The sequence below is a fragment of the Mercenaria mercenaria genome, chromosome 4 (genome assembly GCF_021730395.1).
Source record: "Mercenaria mercenaria strain notata chromosome 4, MADL_Memer_1, whole genome shotgun sequence".
NCBI classification, from domain to species: domain Eukaryota; kingdom Metazoa; phylum Mollusca; class Bivalvia; order Venerida; family Veneridae; genus Mercenaria; species Mercenaria mercenaria.
This window is the reverse complement of record NC_069364.1, coordinates 91,201,905-91,225,002: the sequence shown is the minus strand read 5'-3', so window position 1 is coordinate 91,225,002 and position 23,098 is coordinate 91,201,905. Positions and strand designations below refer to the sequence as shown.

General features: G+C 32.5%; 2 protein-coding genes and 1 long non-coding RNA gene across 3 annotated transcripts in view; 1 reads left to right on the top strand and 2 right to left on the bottom strand.

The window, feature by feature from the left end:
• The window catches only part of LOC123552425 (uncharacterized), a 270,191-nt gene that overhangs the window by 156,379 nt on the left and 90,714 nt on the right, over positions 1–23,098 (bottom strand). The window lies entirely within an intron of this gene.
• On the bottom strand, positions 1,481–13,657 carry LOC128556517 (uncharacterized). The gene is made up of 6 exons (XM_053541941.1): positions 13,522–13,657; positions 13,054–13,194; positions 7,376–7,582; positions 4,665–4,967; positions 4,284–4,483; positions 1,481–3,453 (listed from the first exon to the last, which is right to left on the bottom strand). The coding sequence occupies exons 2-6, from the start codon at positions 13,187–13,189 to the stop codon at positions 3,430–3,432; spliced, it is 870 nt and encodes a 289-aa protein (XP_053397916.1). The 5' UTR covers positions 13,190–13,194; positions 13,522–13,657; the 3' UTR covers positions 1,481–3,429.
• LOC123546676 (uncharacterized) lies at positions 18,947–21,592 on the top strand. Its single transcript, XR_008370731.1, has 4 exons — positions 18,947–19,269; positions 19,813–19,892; positions 20,474–20,534; positions 21,038–21,592. It is a non-coding gene; the product is annotated as an uncharacterized LOC123546676 (long non-coding RNA).

Genomic DNA, 23,098 nt, shown 5'->3' with positions numbered 1-23,098 from the left:
AGTATTACTGCATTACTGCTATTACTGCTATAACGTTGGAAGTTAGAGCAGTAGCAGCAGTGTTACTGTTATTACTGTTGTAAAGTTATAGCAGTAACAACAGCATTACTACTGTCACAATGATTATTTGCCGTCGAAAATATTCAAAGCTGTTTTAAATAATATTTTCGTCTTTTTATGTCTCAGGAAACGGGTTCGATACCATCTTACTGCTGTAATTCACAACTTTCATGTGGGCTTTAGGATGCATTGCACGATAATGATATATTGTTAGTATGTTTGTTCAACAGAGACTACATATTACATTGTCCACGGATATTCAGGATACCAACGACATGCTATTTTTAGAACTTTTTAGATGTCCGGAAATGGCCTCGGATTCTTGTTACTACTGTAATACCCCAGTCACACATACGGCGCGGATAGCTACGTCTAGCTACGGAAAGAAACGTAGTAATCCGTATCGATCCGTACCTGAGCCGTACCTCAGAGTAGTCATTCGTATTAATCCGTTCCAAAACGTGGTCAAAACGTATTCAAAACTTATTCCAAACTTGCAAGTTTCTCCAACTTTTGAACATGCACAAAAGTTTGAGCGACCCGTAGCCATTTGAGCGTGACTTTAGTCCAACTTGGCTGAAACTTATTCATCCGTAGTTAAACGTACTTAAACGTAGTTATCCGTGCTGTTACGTACCTCGCCGTAGCTGAACGTAGTTATCCGAGGCTGCTCGTACTTAAGCATAGTTCAACGTAGTTTACCGCAGACCCGTCCGTGCGCTGGGCAAGTTGTAAGGCGCAGTAAAACGTAATTCAACGTAGTACCTCGTACCTATCCGTACTTATTCGCGTCCTGTATTGTTTTGTTTGTTTCCTGTTTCTCACCATTTTTCCCGTACTAAGACGTACTGCTCCGTAGTTATACACCCACAGACTAATCCTATCCGCACCGTACCTCAACGCACGGTCATATCCGTATGTGTGACTGTAGCTTAACACAGCGTCCGGGAGGACTTGATGACAAATCAATCCATGTGGATATATTACTATGTATGTCCAAATAAAAGTACATATTACATTGCCGATCGATTTTCAGGATGCCAACGGCATACGTCCAAAGAAGAGCTCATCACGAAATTTGAACATGTTTTAGTGCCCCGTTACTGCTGTATTCTGCGCTGAAACGATGCCTTAAAGAGAATTCCTATAGTTTTTTTTATTTCATAGATTTTTATTTTCAAATTCACATATCCGATAGGAAATTTTGTGCTGAAAACAATGAACAAATAAAAAAAATGGGTCACCGAGCTTGTTTTTGTGAAAAATTGTTTTGAACACACCCACAGTTGATGAAACTGCTAGCGATTTTTCAACATTTTCATAATTTTCTGCTTTTTTTTATAAATACCAACAAAACATGAATCAAGACAGCACAATAAGGTTTATATATTTATTTCATATCATAGTCCTATTTGTAATACAATATCATTACAATGATGGGTCCAAATGAAAAAAAAATATTGTCTCATATTTACGTTTGTGAACTTTTTTCAATGAAATAAGAATATATTTTTTTAATTTCAAAAAAATGTTTCATAGATTTTTTGTTTGTTTTCCTTGTGTATAGATACTTGTATTGTGAACATAAAAATGGCCAAAAATGTATGGGTCACCAGGCTAAATTGTATGTTAAGACCGCTTGAATACAACACCTGTTCAGACGAAAAATGGCCTGAACTTGACCAAATTGATTATATCTGTCAGGGTGCCGACGGCATACGTGCAAAGAAGGCCTCATCACAAAATTGAAACCTGTTTTGGTGCTTAGATACTGCTGTATTCTGCGCCGAAACGATAAACATGAGCCACGATCTGGTCTCCTTAAGTCGTCTTTGAAGTCTTTATGATATACAAAATAAAATTAATTTCAGCAGTTCATGATTTATATTCCGTCGAAGAACGGTTAAATCTGTTAAAAATTGGAATTTTAAGCATTTTTCAAATGAAATGAATTTAGTTTTAGCAATTTATGCATTATGTGCCGACAAAGAACAGTGAAATGTGTTGAAAATTGTGATGATTGATTTGTTCATTAGAGAGTGTGAACATGAAATATATTTAAACTGACATGACTTAAACACGCACAAGCACACACACAGACATATATATTCTCTCTTATATCTTAATATATAAAAACCTGAAGTAATCTTTAGTAAACATAAATTAAATACACTTTACCCAGGAAAGACATGATAGTAAATACAGAACAGATTTTTAGTGACAGGACATGGGAACTCGAGAGTATAAAATAGCCACATTCACACGATTTTGATCAGCTCAGTAACAGAAAAAGGTAGTACTGTATAAGTGGTTATTTCCGCGGGTCGAAGAGTTAGCGAATTCGGAATTCCAGACATTTGGCGTGCGGAAATATTAGCGAATTCCCTTTTTCCAACTTGCATGAAAAATAGCTTTTCATAAGAATCACTAATGTGTCTGGCCTGGCGTAATAATTATATTTTTGCTGCATGACAGCATTATTATCCCTTATAAGGAGCCAGTGAACGTTCATATATAAAAGAATGGGTTACACATAACTAAAATTGTTGTTTGTCTTTTCTTTATAAAAAAATAATTACTTGAAAACGTACTAGTATTTATTAAGGAAAGCAGAATATGTGTAATTATCAACCTGAAAAAGGCTAACAATATGTATTGAAGTAAATCCTTTTATTACATTTTGTAAAGGTGTGAAATGCAATTTTAAAAGTCAGTATGTTTTCTCGCTTCCGTACTCGCCTATGCCAGTTTACGGTAATTAGCTTTGCTAGTTTTATATCTGTCAACCAATGAATGGAATTTAATCAAATTATGATAATCTTTACCTTTTTGAAATATAAACAAAGAACTCTGGCTTTTTTGTTTGACGTATTTAAGGCCTAAAAAGGTAGCTTTAAAAACGTGTATAGAGTACAGATATATACAGAGGGTCAATCTCTCTCGTTTACTACTGGTGTTTTTATGATGGGTTGGCTGATATTTACGCTGCAGAAAATGTTAGCGAAATTTGTCAATTCGCGAAATTCGCCAATATTTCCACCTCGCTAACTTAACCACTTATACAGTATTGTAAATGTTTTGTTTTCCGTAAATGATATAAAATCATGCTATCTACGAGACTTGTGCTGTATTTAAATGTTAATTATTGAAGGTGTTGAATTTCAAGGTAAATGTCCATATTATGCAGTTGAGTATTAGGGATACTGCCAAGACTGTCAGAACCAAACATGTTTGGACATATTTGTTTCAGTAAGAAAGTTTGATAGAATTTTCCAGTAACAGCGGCCGCAACGGACTTGATCCTTATCTGTCTACCATCAAGATGTTTATCCAGTATGTGTTTAATATGTCTGTTTAATCTCTGCTTTCCTAGCTGGCTACATGTATAGTTGTCTGCAAAAAAACAACACATTTATAATAAGTTAAAAATAAAAAAAATATATTTAATAATGTCAATTAAAAAGTATATTTTATCAGTCTACTTTGCAAGTAAACGTAGTGGGATGTTTCTAAAGTCTTTCATTGATGTAAAGAAATCAAATTACAATAATTTCTAACCTTTAATAATAAGAAGAAATTAAGTGCAAATCAATATAAAGACAAAAATATTTGCATGTAATTGTGTGTATATATTGTTTTATAAGTGTTTTCTAAGGTCGTCAATATTCTTTAAGTTTTGAAAGTAATTTTTCTAACAATGTATATGTATAACCATTTCACCATCAATAGATATTTTAGGTATTGATACATCAAAGAGATAAGACTAAGCAGATTGACTCGATTCAGTTGAGTATGTTTAATGGCTAAACTGCAATTTTGCTTGCAAGAAAATGAATGATGGCATGACTGTCTTTTTCGATTTGGTAACTTAAAGTTATTTCATTCCAAACAAGCCAAGACGGTTTAAACATTCACACAATATAATTTCAAAGTTATTACATTTATTCTTAAACAATGTAAAATGTACATTTCAAGTAGTTATTATCATTTGTAGTTAAATGACAACTGAAATGTTATCCGTGTATATATAATCTTTATAAGTACATGAAACAATATGTTTCCTTGTGTAATTATAACATGTTCCGCTGCTGTAATGAGTTTTGTATTTTATATGCTAAATACAAAAGCTAAATAACAAAAGCTATATACCCATTTATTTTGTGTATGTTGTAAATACAGAATATCAAAATATTATTCAAGCAAAGAAAACATTTGATATTTACCAATACATTTCTGATCTGTAAAGAGCTTTCTGCACTCATATGATTTTGTTTAGTTAATTTTGAAATCTGTGTTTCTGGCTTTGCTTTTCTTTTCAATAAATCATCAGATGAATCGGTTTGTCCCTTATTTCCATTTGACATAGTTTCGCTTTTTTCATTCTGCACTGATGTAGGAACTTCTTTCACTATGAAGTATGTACCTGTGAAACGAGCAATAAATTGTTTCAATAATTGATTAAATGTGTTTTCTGTGAATCTGACATTACATTGGATTTTCTCAAGATTGATATCAAATGAATGACCAAACACGAATGATTTGATATTTCTAAATAATTATAACATCTTTTGGTGAACTCTAAATATAGACAAACTGTTACCTACCCTCTTTCTGCAGCTGAAATATACCTGCTGGGAAAATAACTTGATCTATGTTTTGTTGCATCAGAGATGCAAGAATGTACTGTGTGTGTTTTCGCAGCTGCCTTTCGAGAAATTTAACATACATATCTGGAAGCATTACAGTGACAAGAATACTTTGAGTTTCTTGTACTCCTTTGAATATGACTTCATGAAGTGGAACCAACAGAATGGTTGATATTTTCTTTCGCAAGTTTTCAATATCCTCTCTTGATAACCTACTATTCTGTCCAACAACATGGAATTCAACGATACTACAACCGGTGGCTGTAATATATTAAAAGAGTTGTTCAAAGGCTTTTTGGCTAAAATTGTTAATATATGTAATATAAACATACTTTGCATAATAAACGATACGACTATTGTGGTATTTATCAAAATTGTCAAAAAATAATATTTAATAGCTACATATATGTAAAAAAGAAACAGGTTCCAAAGTTTTCATTTCGTCCATTTATCTACATAATATAAATTGAAAATAAATAGATTAATCTGTCCTTGACAATGTGTGTTTGGCAGAGAATATTAAACTTCCTTTATAACATATTACCCCTAACCATAACCCTAACCCGCTATTCCTTGTATAATGTTTTTTCCTAGTAGAATCGCTATTGTAACAGCACAAATAATAAGAACTATCAAAATGTATGTTTAAGGTAAGTGTCATCCTTTTAATCAATCCCAGTTTCGCAGAATTTTCTTATCTTCTAAAAAAATTTTTAACAGGAGCTTGTTTTGGAAAATGCACTACCGAATGAGCTTATAGTATCATTATCATCTACACAGATTACAACTGCAATGCACGTCCGCGCAGTCATAATTGGTTATTTACATTACGTGTATCAGTTTATTGATGATATTTTTGCGCGAAATTTGAAAACTGTTATAAATGTACATTCTTACGTAAAACAAAATGGTCATTCAAAATTCTAACGAAAGTAACTTCTCCGTATTGGCCCTCTCAGTAGAACAAATCAAAATGCTAGAATCCCGTATTTGCCCTTTTTTTATATTGGCCCTGATTTTGTCATATTGGCTCAGTTGAGTTTGGTATTAGCTCAATTTGTTTCATATGACTTGTAAAATTTACTCAATATTGTGTCCAATATTTCATTGTTGAATGATAATACATAGTAAAACATTAACTCCTATAGTTTCCATTTTGCGCGACAATTGTCGAGTAAAAAACTTCAAGTTTTCTACTTTTCGAGGTGGATTTACAGCATGCCAAGTTAGAATTTTAATGCCTACGTATCAAGCAGGTCGACAAATCGATGGCGGAAACAGGATTCCGTAATGTATTTACCAGTAAACAGTTTGAATAACAATACAATTGCATGCATATAATAATGCATACATTTTAAGGTTCCAATAATGTGTTTGGTTACTGTCCTTTAAGAACTTGTTTTTGAAATATATTCTTCTTTGGCAGTTTCCTCTGATGATAACATTGTCTAAAGACTATCTACAATCATTGTCGTATTTGAAAAATAATATAATGTTAAGTAATTTCATATTTGCCTTGTTATTTGTCCAAGGGTTGTTATATTGGCAAATACGCAAGCAAATTTATCAAATATTTTATTGCGTTCTAGCCAGTATTCAGAAGTTGAATAATATTATCATCAACACTCAAGTGATTTCATATGGGCCTAATTATTTGTCCTCGGGCAGTCGTATTGGCCAATATAACAAACCTTGGACAAATAAATATCAAATTATTTTAGCATGATTATTGATTAAACCATGATTTTTTAATATATCCTCATACAAATTTTTATGTGATTAATCTTACAGATATCGTGATGCCTCGATTCAATCAGCTATAAATGGCGATCCGAAATTTAGCACGAAAAGTTGAAATTTAAAGGAGCTAACTTTGGCTTTTTGCGGTAACAAAATACGTTGAAAGGTTTTTCACCGACATTTGTCGTGTAAGCCGAAAGAAGAAGGTTTAGTTTGTTCATTCAATTCGTACTTTTCGTCTCTGATCTTGTCTGCGCGACAAAGCGAAATCAAACTCTTTAACTTGTTGTCGCGAAGCCGGCAACATGGATGATTCCGGTACGTTCAAGTAAGAATTTCAAAGCTCCTAAAACAAAACGTTTTACATAGTCACCGATTACCGGTGAAGTGACACCGCGAACCCAAGAGTGACAACGTGAAATTAACGCGATTATATAGACCAAATGCTAGCTCGAAAGCTTGAAAATATCCTAATCAAATATCGACTTTTAGCGGTTTCATACGGGTTCCTACCTGGAGAAGTCGCAGTTAACTCCTTTAAATTTCTACATTTCGACCTAAAATTCGGGCCGACAAGTCGAAGCTTGTGCGACAATTGGACAATGGATTTACAGCACGACAACTTGAAATTTGAATGTCTAATTACAAGTTGAAGCATTTCTAGCAGGTCGACAAGACGATTGCGGAAAAAGGATTCCATTATAATTGCATGTTATACTGTTAGTGTAAATTTTTAATTCTAAACTGATCTAACAAAATATGCATACTGCAGTAAACTTGATGCTTTTCCAAGCCTGGTAAAACTATTTTAAGAGGAATATACAACATGATTTCAGCATGATGTTCACAATATTTATCTTCTTGTTCAAAATGTTCTTATAATATAGCTGTTATCGAAAGAAATTAGAAAATTATAATAAACTATATACCAAGCACGGTGGATTTTTCATAGAAGTGCAGAACCTTGTCTTCCTCGAACAGTGTAGTGTATCTGGTAGCAACTTCGAGAAGGTCATCTCTCTTAAGTACGCGTATAATTTGTTGAATGTAAATTATATTATAACAGTTTATATAACCCTTTTCTTTCAGGTCACTAAACATCTGCCTTGGGTCATTGACCTTAGAATCAATAACATCTGAAATGAAATAAAGGTCTTGATGCCTTTACTCACGATATAATATTTCATTTAAAATTAATCTTGCCCCTACCGATATTTATAAAATCGCCGCTGGGAACCAGTTGCCGAACAAATTTTGATATTTTCCTTCCAATATGTTCTTAAAATATTTAACATACATGAAACCCAGACAGCATGTACTTCAGCTCCTACTGCATCGGAAATTGTAATCAGCTCCTCGAAGTGAAGTTAGGTATGGGTTCCCCAGGGCCTCAAATGGGGTCGTAAAAAGAAGTAATTTCACCCGTGTGCTAAAGAAGAAGCCTAACAAATATTCTGACGATGACTTGCCGTTTATTTTAAGTAAAAAAGTAAAACAAAAATATTTAAAATATCTCTTTATCATTAATCTGAAGCAGTTAACATTGAAGATAACAATACTTTCAAAGCAGCTGAGAAAGCAATAGAAACATCGAGGTTTGTCCTACACAAATTCTTCATAGAATAGCATTAGCGCAAAAATGGTATATGCAGTTTCATTGATTCTTTATCTACTTGATAATATTAATGTACAATGATGTATCCATGGCCAATTCAAAACTTCATTGCATAATACAGGCATGTTAAAAAAACAGTTCTTTTTCAAAGACAAGAAGAAAACACATTTCAAAGATCCAGTTGAAACGACTGCGTAAATGACGCCTAAGTAAAGCGGTTGTCACATGTGTCCAGAATCAATTGAAAACAAGTACAACAGAGCAAAAGGAAACTCCGCGCCAAACAAAGCAGTGCACGTATAACTGATATAACAGGAGATGATATATCGATACTTGTGTCTTTGTTGTAGACCCTACGCAAACAGACAGTCTGATGGGGTTTCATGAATGTTGGAGAAAACATTGCCTTTGTAGTATGAGCATTTATTGTTGTATTTAGTGACCTACTTTTTGACTGATCATGACCCATATGCGAAGTTGACCTCTAATTTTCGGTAAATGGAATAAAATATATTGTATACACAAGGTTGTGCTTAAATTCAGACTTACGTAGTTGTTCATCCGAAATGACTGAGTTTCAAACTTAGCTCAGATGTTATCAAGACCAGTATTCTGACACTTTCAAGTTAAATGATGAGGAAGGACTAGGATGTACAATGAATGAAACACAACAAACATCATTTTATCCCGCCTAGGGGCGTGAAACTCAAAGTTTAAAAGGAACAAGAAAATTATAACGCAAGTGTTATATGTTGACGATTACATTGGTGTATTTACTTAGAGGGTATTATTGCTGTTGTTTTCTTCACCTCCTCCTTAGGAGAACAGCTTCTGAATATGCAGCAATGAATATTGACTAAACAGTTCACTACTATAAACATCTTTACCACTATATACAGTCATATACTGGTCAACTGGTATTTTGGAAGGACCAACGGTCAATGTTGTGCAATCAGCCACCTCTCAGGAAAGACCATTATTCTGATATTTCTACAGGGCAGCCTGTAAGAAACCTACATTGAGATAGTAGAGCAAGGATACTTTAAAATGCAAGTCACCTTGGTTCAAAGGCCAGTTTTTGCCTTATTGTTAGGTGACATTTGTAAAAGGTTTGACTATAATTATGCATACCAAACATTAAGCACATAAATACTTAACTAAAAAAAAAAAATCAAAATATAAAACTAAAAATATAAACGCTGTTTATGGACGTTTGTTGCAGACGTACATACTGTGTAATAAGTGTAGTGTATATTACCTTGTACCTTTGAAGAGTTGCAGACTGAGTTACAAACTTCATACATAGAAACAATGACATAGTAACAACTCGAAATATTACATACAACAATTCTTAACAAATGCTCAATAACCCTTAACAAATGCTTATGCAGAAGTAGTTGTATAAAACTTACTGATATACTGTACCAATAAAAGTAACACAATAAAAAGGTTTAAAAATTAGCATAATTAACTTTACAAAGCAGTATCCGGAATTTCGGTTGGAATATAAGACCTATACACCATCATATGAAATAAATGTGGCACATAACAATGCCTACAATATAATAAATCAATATTTAAAATAAAATAAAAAGTAAAATTATAACACACGAAAAAGGTAACCTGTCTGGTGCATTCGTCAAACTGAAAACGAAAGAAATTTTCAAAGTGATGTCCGGACACAAATGGCTTTCTTTTCTGCTCTTTGATTCCTTTCCTGCTTCTTTTTTTCTAGTGAACTTATTTTTCTCGTTTGTGTTGTTTAATCTGATGTTTTTCTCGTTGTTGTTTAATCTGATGCCATTATTATAGGCCGGATCAGAAATTAAAAATAAAAATTTGAAATTTTGCAAATCGAAAGGAAAAAATCGTCATACGACATACACTGCACACTGCATTCACAAAAAGCCATCAAAAATACTCCGCGCATGTGGGCGCGGAGAATAATAGATCTTTAGGGATAGTGTTTACTACAGGTGGCTCATTTTCTGAAACATATGATGCATTGCCAGGACAAACATTAAAAGCAACCTTTAAACTTAAAAGTTATCTAATAAAATTCACGGACCTTACAGTTAAAGACATACTTGAACATACTACACCTATATTTAATTATGGAAGTGAAGTCTTGGGGATAAATGACTGGAGGAAAATAGAAAATATACAATTACTGTTCTGCAAGAACCATTTAGGCGTTAAATTACAAACACAAAATAACTTTCTATATGGTGAACTCGGCAGGATGCCACTCAAATATAATAGTATAGTCAGACTCCTAAAATACTGGTTGAAAATAATTAAAAGCGACATAAAAAAGTACATTAAACAAATCTATAATATGATGGTTGAAGACATGGAAAAAAAAACAAATAAATTTGGCAAAATCTGTTAAATCCACATTAGATAATTTAGGATTTTATTATGTTTGGTAATTCCAAGGAGTAGAAAAATGAAAATGTATTTATTATTGAACTAAAACAAAACTAGAGAACGGACCTCAACAAATAAAATATATTCAGAATTTAGTTATAAGATAATAAGATACACTAAATATAAATAATGGATATGAAGTGTTTCTGCATACAGATTAGCGATCGAGACAGGAAGATGGCATAACCTAGAAACATTTAAAGAAATGAAGAAGATGCGAAATGCTTATACTGTATTAAATTAGAAGATAAATTTCATTTTTCAGAATTCAGTATTATACATAAATATTATTGGAAAAGACCGAATACCTTGAAATTTGTTGAAATTTTGTCATCGGAGAATTTGACAATAATGAAAAAAACTATTAATGTATACATTTAAAGTATTTGAGAAAAGAAATCTAATATTTTATCTGCCACAGATTTACACTTTAAAGCTAATCTCAGTCTAAAAATTATGACTACTTGCTATTCTCTGCTTATTAGCTATTTTCATTCCCAAACGATTGATAAACCATTGTATTTGTATTTTTATATTATTCATAGACACAATACTCATCATGGAACTCAAAGACTAGAACTCAAAAACTCGATAATTATTACATCGGCCCATGCAGCTGACAACCAGCAAAAAGTATGAAAATAATATATATATATATATATATATATATATATATATATATATATATATATATATATATATATATATATATTGTTGGAGACACAATTATAGGTCATGTGACGACTTTTCAGCTTTGATGGTGGAGGAAGACCCCAGGTGCCCCTCCGTGCATTATTTCACCACGAGCGGGCACCTGGGTAGAACCATTGACCTTCCGTAAGCCAGCTTGATGGCTTCCTCACATGAAGAATTCAACACCCCGGTTGGAGCTCGAACCCACATCGATGAGGGGCAAGTGATTTGAAGGCAGCGACCTTAACCAATCGTCGAAGGAGGCCCCGCATATATATAAGATAATTATATACATATATATGTATTAAATGTATTGTAAATATGATTACCATAATCGACAATTTATGGAGGCCAGACACTTTATTTTCAAAAGTCTATTTCACATAATCACGGAGGTAACATTTCACATTTTATTGTAAAGTAGTCAAGTGTCGTAAAGTAGGATATAATGGTCTGTATAATTGAATACGAATGTCAAAAATAGTAAACGTTATCGTCATATGTAAAGATAACGCTATAGAATGCGACCACCTATGATGATGTCTATTTATACTACTGATGCTTTTTAGCTAACCTGAGCACAAAGTGCTCAGGGTGAGCTATTGTGATCGCTCACCGTCCGGCGTCCGTCCGGCGTCAATCGTCCGTCCGTCAACACTTTCATTTAAACAACATCTTCTACTAAACCACAAGTTCAATTTTGATGAAACTTCACAGGGATGTTCCTTGGATGATCCTCTTTATAAATTCTTCTTCTTCAAAAAAAAAAGAATGCCACCAAGAACCCTGGTTGCCATGGCAACCGAAAGGAAAAACTTTTAAAAGCTTCTTGTCCAAAACCGCAAGGCTTGGAGCTTTGATATTTGGCATATTGTTAAAATTATGCCCCTGTGGTGAAAAGAGGCCCCGCTCCGGAGGACCCAAGTTTTATATAGACTTATATAGGAAAAAAAACTTTTTAAAAATCCTTCTTGTCTAAAACCACAAGACCTAGGCCTTTGATATTTGGTATGTAGCATTGTCCTGTAGTCCTCTACCAAGATTTAAGACACCAAAATTTATATAGACTTGTATAGGAATAAACTTTAAAAATCTTCTTGTCTGAAACTGCAAGGCCTATGATTTTGATATTTGATATGTTGCATTATCTAGTGGTCCTTTATCAAGGTTATTCAAATTATGCCCTGTTGTATGAGTTATGTAAAAAAAAATACTTCAAAAATTATCTGAACATATTTCCTAGACTGTCTAATTATAATCACCTGATGACCCCAAGTAATTAGGGATCACTTGACTTTGACCTTGACCTACTGACCTACATTTTTGTTTTTTTAAGACGCAGCCCTGAAATTTGGATGGCATATGCAGTTTTGCACACATATCTTAAAACTGACTTTCTGTGACCATGAATGTGACCTACTGACCTACCTTCTTAATTTTTAAGCATCAGTTTGACATTTGAAATATGTAGCTCATCTTACTCAGGTGAGCGATCCAGGGTCATCATGACACTCTTGTCATGTATTTATGTTATGTTTGCATTTATTTACATGTGGTTAACTCATAGGCATATTGCCTTTTGTTTAAATAAACTATCTATCTTAAAAGGTTCATTAATTTTTCCCTTCGAAGGCATTATCTCATAGTGGCATATGTGTAATATTGTTTACATTCTCAGTACAAGTTCAGGTGAAAGTAAATTAATTATATCAAAACATATTTAAAGAATAATATATCACTAAAGCTTTTCTTTGATGATATTTTTCAATATTCTTATAATTCATCTAATACCTAATTTGCAGTTTAACATGCTTTATTAAATTGTTCACGAATTAATCACAAATATATGACTTTATTCTACTTTACTACCTTTAAAACGATCTTTCAATTCCTTTAATTCCTCGCTCGAAATTGCCTTGCACAGATCGTTGATAAAATTGTCGTAAATATAACTTGGCTCATCTGGTGGTGGGTTTAACACATTTGGTTTAGCAGATGTTGCCATTATAGCTGAAGAAGAAATATAAAGTAGTTGCCTTGTGGTGATTTTTATTGTTTCTGACAGCCTTTAACGATATCGAATCGGGGTTTCATATGTTTAACGTACCAAATTCCTATATGAACACATTCCTGACAGTGATGTTTAAACTAATCATCTGGACAAGGTATCACATCAACCTCTATTTTCCAGATGAGATGTCTATTTCCTAGATGAATAGAATAAGAAGACGACTTAAAATTACTCTCTTCCGAAAATTATTAAATTAAAATACTAAATTAAATATTTATTTCAACATAAGCAATCAAACAAATATACTACAAGTAATTAATACTCACCACTAAAATGTTAAAATATCTCACATTCACGCCACACAAATTTGTCAGGAAATTGATGAAAAATAAACTCCCGCTTTAAAGCAAATTGTTGAGCTTTCAACAAAAGAATTAAAGTAAAATTTACAGTGTAAAAGTATATATATGCACAAAACAATTATCTGATGTCACTACGAAAACACTGATTAGTTTGAAATATTCTGTTATCGTTACATTTTATAAAATTTACATAGAAAGATAATTATATAATATAAAACGCTGACATAATGTTGTTTATTTAAACGTCACACCGATAAAATTATAGATTATATGGCGACTGTCCAGCTTTTCATGGCGGAGGAAGACCCCATCGGCCTTCCGTAAGCCAGCTTGATTGCCTCTTTTGATGAAGAATTCAACGCCCTAGAAGGTTGAACCAACATCTGTGAATAGCAAGCGATTTAAAGTCAGCATCCTTAACCACTTGGCCACTGTGGCTCCGCGACATATTGTACACACATATACAATGTGTTATTATCTTAGTTACATTGACCATGAAGATTTTAACATTTTGCATAATGAGTTAGTAAATGTTCTTTCAAAAAACTTTTGCAAAAACCAAAGATTACCTGACCACTTGTGTTTTTGTGTCCGCAGAAAGCAGGCATGTACTGTGAACTCATTTAAATTCGCTTGCATGAAATTTCAAACAAAATGCAATTTAGACAGTTTCGTGTGGGCTTTAATTCGCGCATTTTCAATTTCAAAAAGAAATCTTTTTTTAAATCGTAAGCACCGCTTGTGTCACTATCTAGTACCGCCTGTCAGTCAAAACAGCTCGTTAAATGACCCTGTTAAATAAAAAGTAGGACAGTTCAACTTATTGTTAATTGACACTATGGTTAGGTAAAGTGTAACGGAGTGTAAAATGATCGATTGAAATAAAACAGGTGTTTGAAGTCTTATTATGAAAAGCGCTTGTCTAATTATTCTAAAACAGCAGTGGCACGTGCGACTAATACAGAACATGAAATTGATCAATAATAATTTTCATCATTCTAATCTTTTCTAAGAATATGTCGATACATGCTGTAACACGTAAGAAATAACTACCTAACATTGACTCAGTTAGTAAGTCTAGTATGCTTCAATGGTTGAAAAATGTTGAATCTGTCACCCCGTCCGCCGCCGGAACAAGAAATTCCTGATCCCGTCAAAATGTAAAGGAAGCTCTAAGTCTACAGGTAATAACATTTTTAGCTTTAAATCTGTTTTGGTTTTGGTTCGGGTGCAATGTTACAAACTTGAAATTTGTGGAAGACAAATTACACTTACACGCCTGGTAAACTATAGAGCTACCTCTTTAAGAGGTATACGGTAAACTGCTCTGTCGCAACTTCCGAGGTAGTGCACGTCGCGATAAAAGAACATCAACAAAGGTGAGTGTCATCATATTATTTGCATTTTTACAAGCAGTGTATCGAATATAAAAAATCGGGGAATGGTAGGCGATGTAGATATGATTTAACTTTACAGAGAACTTTAAGTTTGCTAATTCATTCTTAATTTGTGGTCGTGGTGATGTTTACCAACAAGCTGATTTTGCAGTAAATTTGGCCATTTCATCATGAAAGCACTTTCATTGTCAAATATTTACATTTTAACTAATATTAAGAAGCAAACCGAGTAGGCGTGAGATAGCTGTAAAATATACAATGCATTTGGAAATAAGATATGTACCGAAAATGGTTCGGGAGTAAAATTATTCACTTTTTATTGAGAGAGATAGCTCTGTCGTGAAGGAGATAGTCATGTCGCTAAGGAGATAGCTATGTGTTGCATTAACTGTTGATGTTCTTTTATCGCGACGTGCACTACCTCGGAAGTTGCGACAGAGCAGTTTACCGTATACCTCTTAAAGAGGTAGCTCTGTAGTTTACCAGGCGTGACTTATGTAATAAAATAAAAAAAATTCTATCAAAGATTAAATGATGAATGAAAGAGATATTTTGTAGCACTTTTAAAGCGACTAACCCACACATCGTGGTGTGAAATTTAATGAAATCAAACGTTTTCTATATTCACCTTTATGTTTTATATTTGTACTTTGCATCGAATTCCGTTGAAAATCGTTGTTTTCCTAATACATTAAATATTAAAAACATTCGTCTACTATTTCTGATAAGGGTTTTCCGGTTTATAAAAAAAACATGTGACAGTGAGAACATGATAATCAATAGAGCTCACACGTTAGGTATCGCGTAGTATAATGGCGTTTTGAAATGTAAACAAACAAAACAAAAACTAAGTAAGTACACTACGTTTACGATGGAGTTAGTGATTCCTCGTTAGCCGATCGGTTAGGGTATTCGTAGTATACTTTTTCGTCATGAGTTCGTTTCCCAGACCCGTAAAAAATTGTTTTTAAAACTGTATTTAATTTCTTTTTCTTCAGTACGATTCAACGAAAACAAAACGAGTTAGTTAATCTAATTCTAACTTGTTCACTTATATGTGTCACTATTGACACGTTATTATGTTTAAATAAACTCCGACTTTAATATGATCTTATGCTTTTCAAGCTTTCCTGTGATGTACGGGTTAGTTTTATAATTTTTATAACAATCTTACACTTCACTTTAATAAAAGCATTGTTATTCATGTTATGCATATTCTGACATTCTCATTCTGTCAAATTGTACATGTAACTACTATTTCATATCTCCTCTATTCAATTATGCCATTTATTGCAGGTCTTTCACTCAAAAATTCACCAATATTCACAATCAATCAGACGAACTATTTTCCGCGTAACCACTTCCTTATTACAAATAACTGTGATCTTGTGCCATAGATACGTGTGCGCTCTATTTTTATTGACGGAAGCAAAATATACGCATGCGCAGTTTTGGTTTGCTGCCCACGTGATGAAAGTATATTGTCGCGTCTCGTTCTATATTTATATCAATCATGCCATGAATTCCTAGTCCAATACTACCACTTTATATTTCCCGCAGTAGCGTACTATGACAAGTCTATATCTGCATGTAGTTCCCGTGTGGCTATCATTGTGTAACATTATCGCATTCGCATTAACCGTTAATAAATAGGCTATAGTATTTATTTTAACCATCGGTATTCAAGAAATTACTTGTAGTGTTAAAGACCCACCGCGACCTAGTGACCTACTTATTCATCCCACTTGAACTTGGTGCAACTCTTTCTGATAATACTGGTATAAATACAGCTATTCTACAAAATGACAGGTGAACAATTTAGGCCCTCCTTGAATTAATGTGTTTTCACAACTTCATCTGCAAACTTATTCAGTCATTCTCTTCTCAGTATAGTTTTATAAACATAGAATAATAACTATCTTACACTGTAGAAACAAAGCGTGGTTTAAACTCACCTTAATACATGAAGCACCGTGCATACTACTACATATTTACATTAAACACATTGTCTTGGACTTATATATGTCACTGTCAACTTGTTTTATTTTCATTTTCTCCATGCAAAAAATGTATGATTACCATCATGGAAATACAAAAGAATACAATTATTTTGTGGTGCGTCTTTAAGGTAACTTGACAAACAGCCACTACTTATTTTAAAAATCACAATCACAATGTGTTGGTTAGTCGCTTTAAGACGATGACAACGATACAGCATGTATGGTCAACGCTACAACAAAAGCGGAAGCGATCTACACACACAAATAATCAATTAACTAATAACTATAAATAATTTAATCGGATTTCGTATTCCATTTTGGTGAAGTCAAAGAAGTTCCTATCAAGACAATCTTTAATAAGCTACCGATAAACTGAAGTTTTGAGAAAGACTGAAATAATATAGATATATTTCGGACAGAAATTAAATCGGATAACTATGTACTAAATGCTTAAATGACAGCTCGGTCTTAATTTGCGCTGATGAATTGCTGAATGACCATATAAAATGTCATACCGCCATGATAATGTACATCATGGGTTAAGAACATGTACATGACTTGTATTACCTCGACCAAATATTATAATGCATTTTGAAAATATTTATTCTCTTAATGTTATCTTATTTCATGTTCAGGCTATCAATGTGACGTCAGTCATTATCTAGGGATGGTCTGATGACATTATTTATCTTATTATTGTTCAAAGATATAGAGGATATTTGTTTATTTTAGTGTAAGATAGAAATATATTTCACCGAGTGAACACTATAATAAATATTTTCACGAGTGGCGCAGCCACGAGTGAAAATGTAAATTATGGTGTTCACGAGTGAAATATATTTCAATCTTACACTGAAACAAACAAATTTTCTATTTATTTTATGCATTTTTAATGGTTTTAACAAAATTATATCCAGTTTGTCCGTGCAACGTAACGTACATTGCATCATGACGTCATAATATCGTGACGTCAGAATAACTTTGTTGAATAAATGTAAATAGTTCTATTATGTTTCCTGATTTCTTTTACATTTATTTATAATAGAATGTAAATATTTCTGATCCTGTTATTATTTTTATACATTTATACCTTTACCGAAGAATATTTTGCAAGAAATTTTCTATCCTCTATTCCGTACCAGTGAAAAACAAAAATGTTTGAAACAGTGAAAATATCAATTTTATTTCACTGATAAATTTCAGTATTTCACTGAAGAGCATAAAATAAATCAAAGAAATTTTTATAATGCGTAATTTGAATTTATCGATTGAATAACATTTTCACCACACATACGAAAAAATACATGTTTCACTATAACGACTAAATATACAACAATCATGTAAACGGAATGATATGATAATGCCATTGCTAGATCACTTTTGTCATTATTTGTTGTAACTGCTTAAGACCAATTCTCTGTAAGAACCAAAAAAAGTTGGAAACTCATAGTCACAGATTTCCTTTAAACCGATTTTTTCTTGAAGAGGGTGCAAAATTAATAAAATCCTGTTTTTCATTTTTTCAATATATGTCCCGGTTACCATGGAAACGAGGATGCAAATCCCCAACTTGCTGAATTTTCAAAAAAGTAGGGGTGCATGCCTATTTTGTTATCTGGAAAGTACTAGAAAGTGTCCTTTATTTTCGTACTTGTTAATTTTAAAGGCAAATGAACAAAGTTTCATACCAAACTAATATTTCCGAATATTTATTTGATTCTTGTATGATCTAGACTTTTATCTGCAAGAAAAAATATATTTATGGAGCAAACAATATGTTTATATTGTGCTCTACATCTTGAAAAGTGCACAGGTCTCAGCAGAAAAGTATATTTGTTTGTATAAAGGGAAGATGATATTTCAAAAAGAAACATAAATCGTAGTGGGTCATTCAGACACATTCTTGTAGATTTGGGCCAAAGCTTATGATTTGGAGCATTTTTCCTATTTTTATTACCTCCCCTTGATGCTCTTCATTTAGTAAATCACAAAGAGCTTATCTAAGTTTACTTCCTGGATTATGCTGAATTCAGATTTCTACTCGGATTTTGCAAATTTTTAGTATATAGATACAATGACAGTCAGAGATTTTATGCTAAATGGGCATGTGATGCTTGGATGTGTCCCTTCAAACCAAGTCCACGTTTAAAATTTGCTGAATAGCGACATTGTTTGGGAAAAATACTCTGGCAGAAAAGAGTCTAAACTGTGGATAGACATCAGAGTCAGACATCTGTCTGTTTATTTCCATAAGTGAAGTTTGTATCAACTGACTGAAGGATCAGTGTTAAAGGATAACACTACAATGAAAACAGGTGAATCTCATAATATTTCATGTTTTAATATGACATGTAAACATTTCAAGCTATGCAAGATATGTGCTCACTTCCTTCAACAGATTCAAAGACCATACAGAGGTTATTTTCTTAAATATTGGACATACATTTCTTATTATTTTACCAAGATAAACCTTACAGGCATTTTTCCATCATTTTGGGAATACCATGCACCAACACCAGTAGAATTGGGAAAATGCTGTCAGAAATTGTCTAATGGGAAATTTCAAACCAAACTATATGTAAAGATATTTTTTGTGTAAAATATTAATGGATTACATTTCAGTAATTGAGCAACACTATAAATGTTGTTGTAATAACCTAAATATAGACATATACAAATTTTCAAAACCATTTTAAAACATCAAACACCCATATAAGGTAACCCATTTGGGAATTTCATATTCAGACTTGGGAAGAAACATACTTTTTTCGTTGGGATTACCTCCTTTTATTGGAGGTTGATTTATAATGGAAAAAGCCCTGATTTTAGTTTTAAAATTTATTTGTTTTGTTTTTCAGCTGTGAGTTGTTTCTTTTGAAAATGACTGCTTGATGATAAAGTTTCAAACAACTATGAAGTGAGTGGATGTTCTAGAGAGGTAATCATAATTTAGTCATTTGCAACAGTGTATGTGTTTGCCAAAGTACCTGTAGAAATATAGACTTACTGAAGTAAAAACTCACTGAATGCTGAAAAATGAAAACATTTAATTACATCCATTGCTACACATAAGTCAGCATGTTTTAATCTGCGCATGCCTGTTTTACTGTTTTACAAGTACATATTGAATGTAAATGGTTTGTGTCAAAGTTAATATTTTTTTTTTTATATATATTTACACATCAGAGGCCTACATGTATTTAAATAAAGAATAAAGTCCCCCACATGCCCATATTCATACAAGTATGAAATCTTGACCTCTCAATCTATGATACAAGAATAGCTAGTAGGACTTCATATAACTTAAATTGACATACATTTGTATTGTGACTATAAATATTGATAAGTTTTTGAAATTTTAAAATATACCCTTTTTCAGAAAAGGACCCTCTGCACATGTATGAGAAACATATTTTACTTTTAAAGTGGTCCATATAATGTTCAAAAGGATGAAATCCTGTATCTGTCAAAATGTAACAACAGTAACAACCATTTTAGTTTGATTTGTGTTTATTCCAGACTAATTCTTCGAAGAATGAATGATCATCATCATCCTTATATTAAAATAAAAGGAAGGAAGGTATCTACATTTTATTTATAGTTTTGTCTTAGTGTCTGATCAGGTCTGATTTCAGATCTTTATAAATGCTTGATTGAATGTTATTTTTTGACAGAATATTTATGAACTTTGTTTAGAATTTCATGTATCTTAAATTTAATCAAAGTGTAGCAAAGTCAAAAGTATTTAATGTATTTCATACAATTGTTCCTTTTAAAATCATTTCAAGGAGGGGGAGGTCTATGTGATAAATTATTTTCATTAAAAGAATAAAGGAAAGATGTTTATATTATACATTTACTCATACAAAATTTATTAAATGATTGAAATAGTGTATGTAATTTTTATTCATTTACAAATTTGTGAAAGGAAACCCTCCAGCTGGCTTGTAGAAAATCAGTAGTTCTACCCAGTAACATGATGTCACAAATATTTTATCTGGAGAGCCTATCCCCATCCCACCACCACCCATAGTCAAATGAAAGACATTCAGATTGTTATTCTCTCACATCTCTATTTTTCAGTGACAGCTACAGTCATGGTAAAAGTAAATGCAGTCAGAAGACCTCTGATATCACCTGAAGAGCCAGCCTTCTCACGATTCTGTATCAAATAAAAATAACAAGGACTGCTAAAAAGACTTTTTATAACTTGCAAATGTGCAGTCTGTGACATAACTGTCTGATCCAGGTAGTTTAGTGTTGACAAGATGACATTTCATCTCTATAGTAGAGGACACAAGTTCGAAATGCAGTATGTCATTGTGAAGGCAAAATGTTTATGAAAATAGTGTGTGTGTTTTCCAAATAGAGAGGCTGAAAGTGTGGAATCATCAATTAGTGTTTTTGGAATAAGTTATGGACATCTGAATAGTGAAGATCTGTCCCTTTTTTGGATTGCCACAGACCAAAATAATGATTGGTGCCTTTGACATAAATAGAAGAACTCACACTGGACACCCTGAAGATGGAATTATGTTGTTTGCATTAATGTTTCTTTTTCAGATTTATGGAAAAAAATTAGAATGTCATTTCTTAAAAATGTTGATAGTTGTTTAACCAAAGACGCTGTAATTGAAAAATATCTTAAGTTTATTCTTGACTTTATATTAAAATTAAAAAAAATCTGATACTGTTTGATTACTTTTGCATGTAAAACATTAAATTTGTTATATTTAAATTTGATAGAATTTAATGTATTTTGAAAAAGATGCACTTGAACATATCTAAATGGAATAAACACATGACAGTCTTTGAATATCTGTAAAAAAAGCACATGTTTTGCAGTTCTCATCAGATTTGGTTACCAATTTACAGCATAATTATACATGAAGGCTTATTACTCAAACATATGCAGATCTAATTGTATATTTTCTACCATAGATAATTTTATTTCATATAGATTTTTTAAATCTATAAAAAATACTGAGAAAATATAGCAAAACAATGGTAGAATTAGTATACTTGATTTTGTGAGACTGTTGAAATATTACAATTCTTTTTCCCTCTTAAGCCTGTATCATAAAATCATATTTTCTGATGAAATTTATTTTTTAAGAATGTTGCAATGCAGATTTTAATGAAAATTCATACATTTGTAAAGTTACATATATTGTGTTAGGTAATAACTTAAGCCCATATATACTAATTGGCCAATGATTAAAGAGAACATCTGAGTTTCTAGCTGACTTTCTGACTAATTTTAGACCTCATTCATGTAACAACATCTATTAATCTTCAGAAATCCAGTAAAATTGTCATCTGTAAGACAGGTTTCATTCTAAGATATACAAGGCATATAACATGCTATTTTACCAGCATGTATTTACTTTAATAAATAAAGTAGATTTAATTGTGTATTTTGATAAATTTTGGTAAAAGCATTAGGAGATATGTCTGCAACTGCAGTTTGTATTAACTGAGTATTTACTGGCACTGGAATGTGCATGATCAGGGTTTTTCTGAATAAACTTAGTAAAGTCTTAAATCTACAAATTATAGCTATCCGTAAAAAGTCTAGCCATTGTCTTGATAGTTTGAAACAAGTAAATATATTTGAGCCGCGCCGTGAGAAAACCAACATAGTGGCTTTGCGACCAGCATAGATCCAGAGCAGTCCGCGCAGTCTGGTCAGGATCCATCCTGTTCGCTTTCAAAGCATATTGCAATTAGAGAAACTGTTAGTGAACAGCATGGATCCTGACCAGACTGCGCTGATGCACAGGCTGGTATGGATCCATCCTGGTCGCAAACGCACTATGTTGGTTTTCTCATGGCGCGGCTCATTTAAAGTTATATCTAGCAAAATATTGACTAAACTGTTCTGTAGATAATTTGATTTAATTTGATTGTTAAAGGAAGAATGTGCATCATGATTGTTATTACATGAACATACTGTATTATTTTTAAATATCATGATATGTTTCAGTCTTGGGTTACACTGTTATTTGTTCATAATTTTGAATTGTATTTAAAATGTATATATTAAATCAAATGGCGAAGTAGACATGATTTTGCTTTTACTACTATTTGTTTCCATGGCAACAAAATGATTTCCAAAGGTGAAAGGACACTGTCTTTACACAA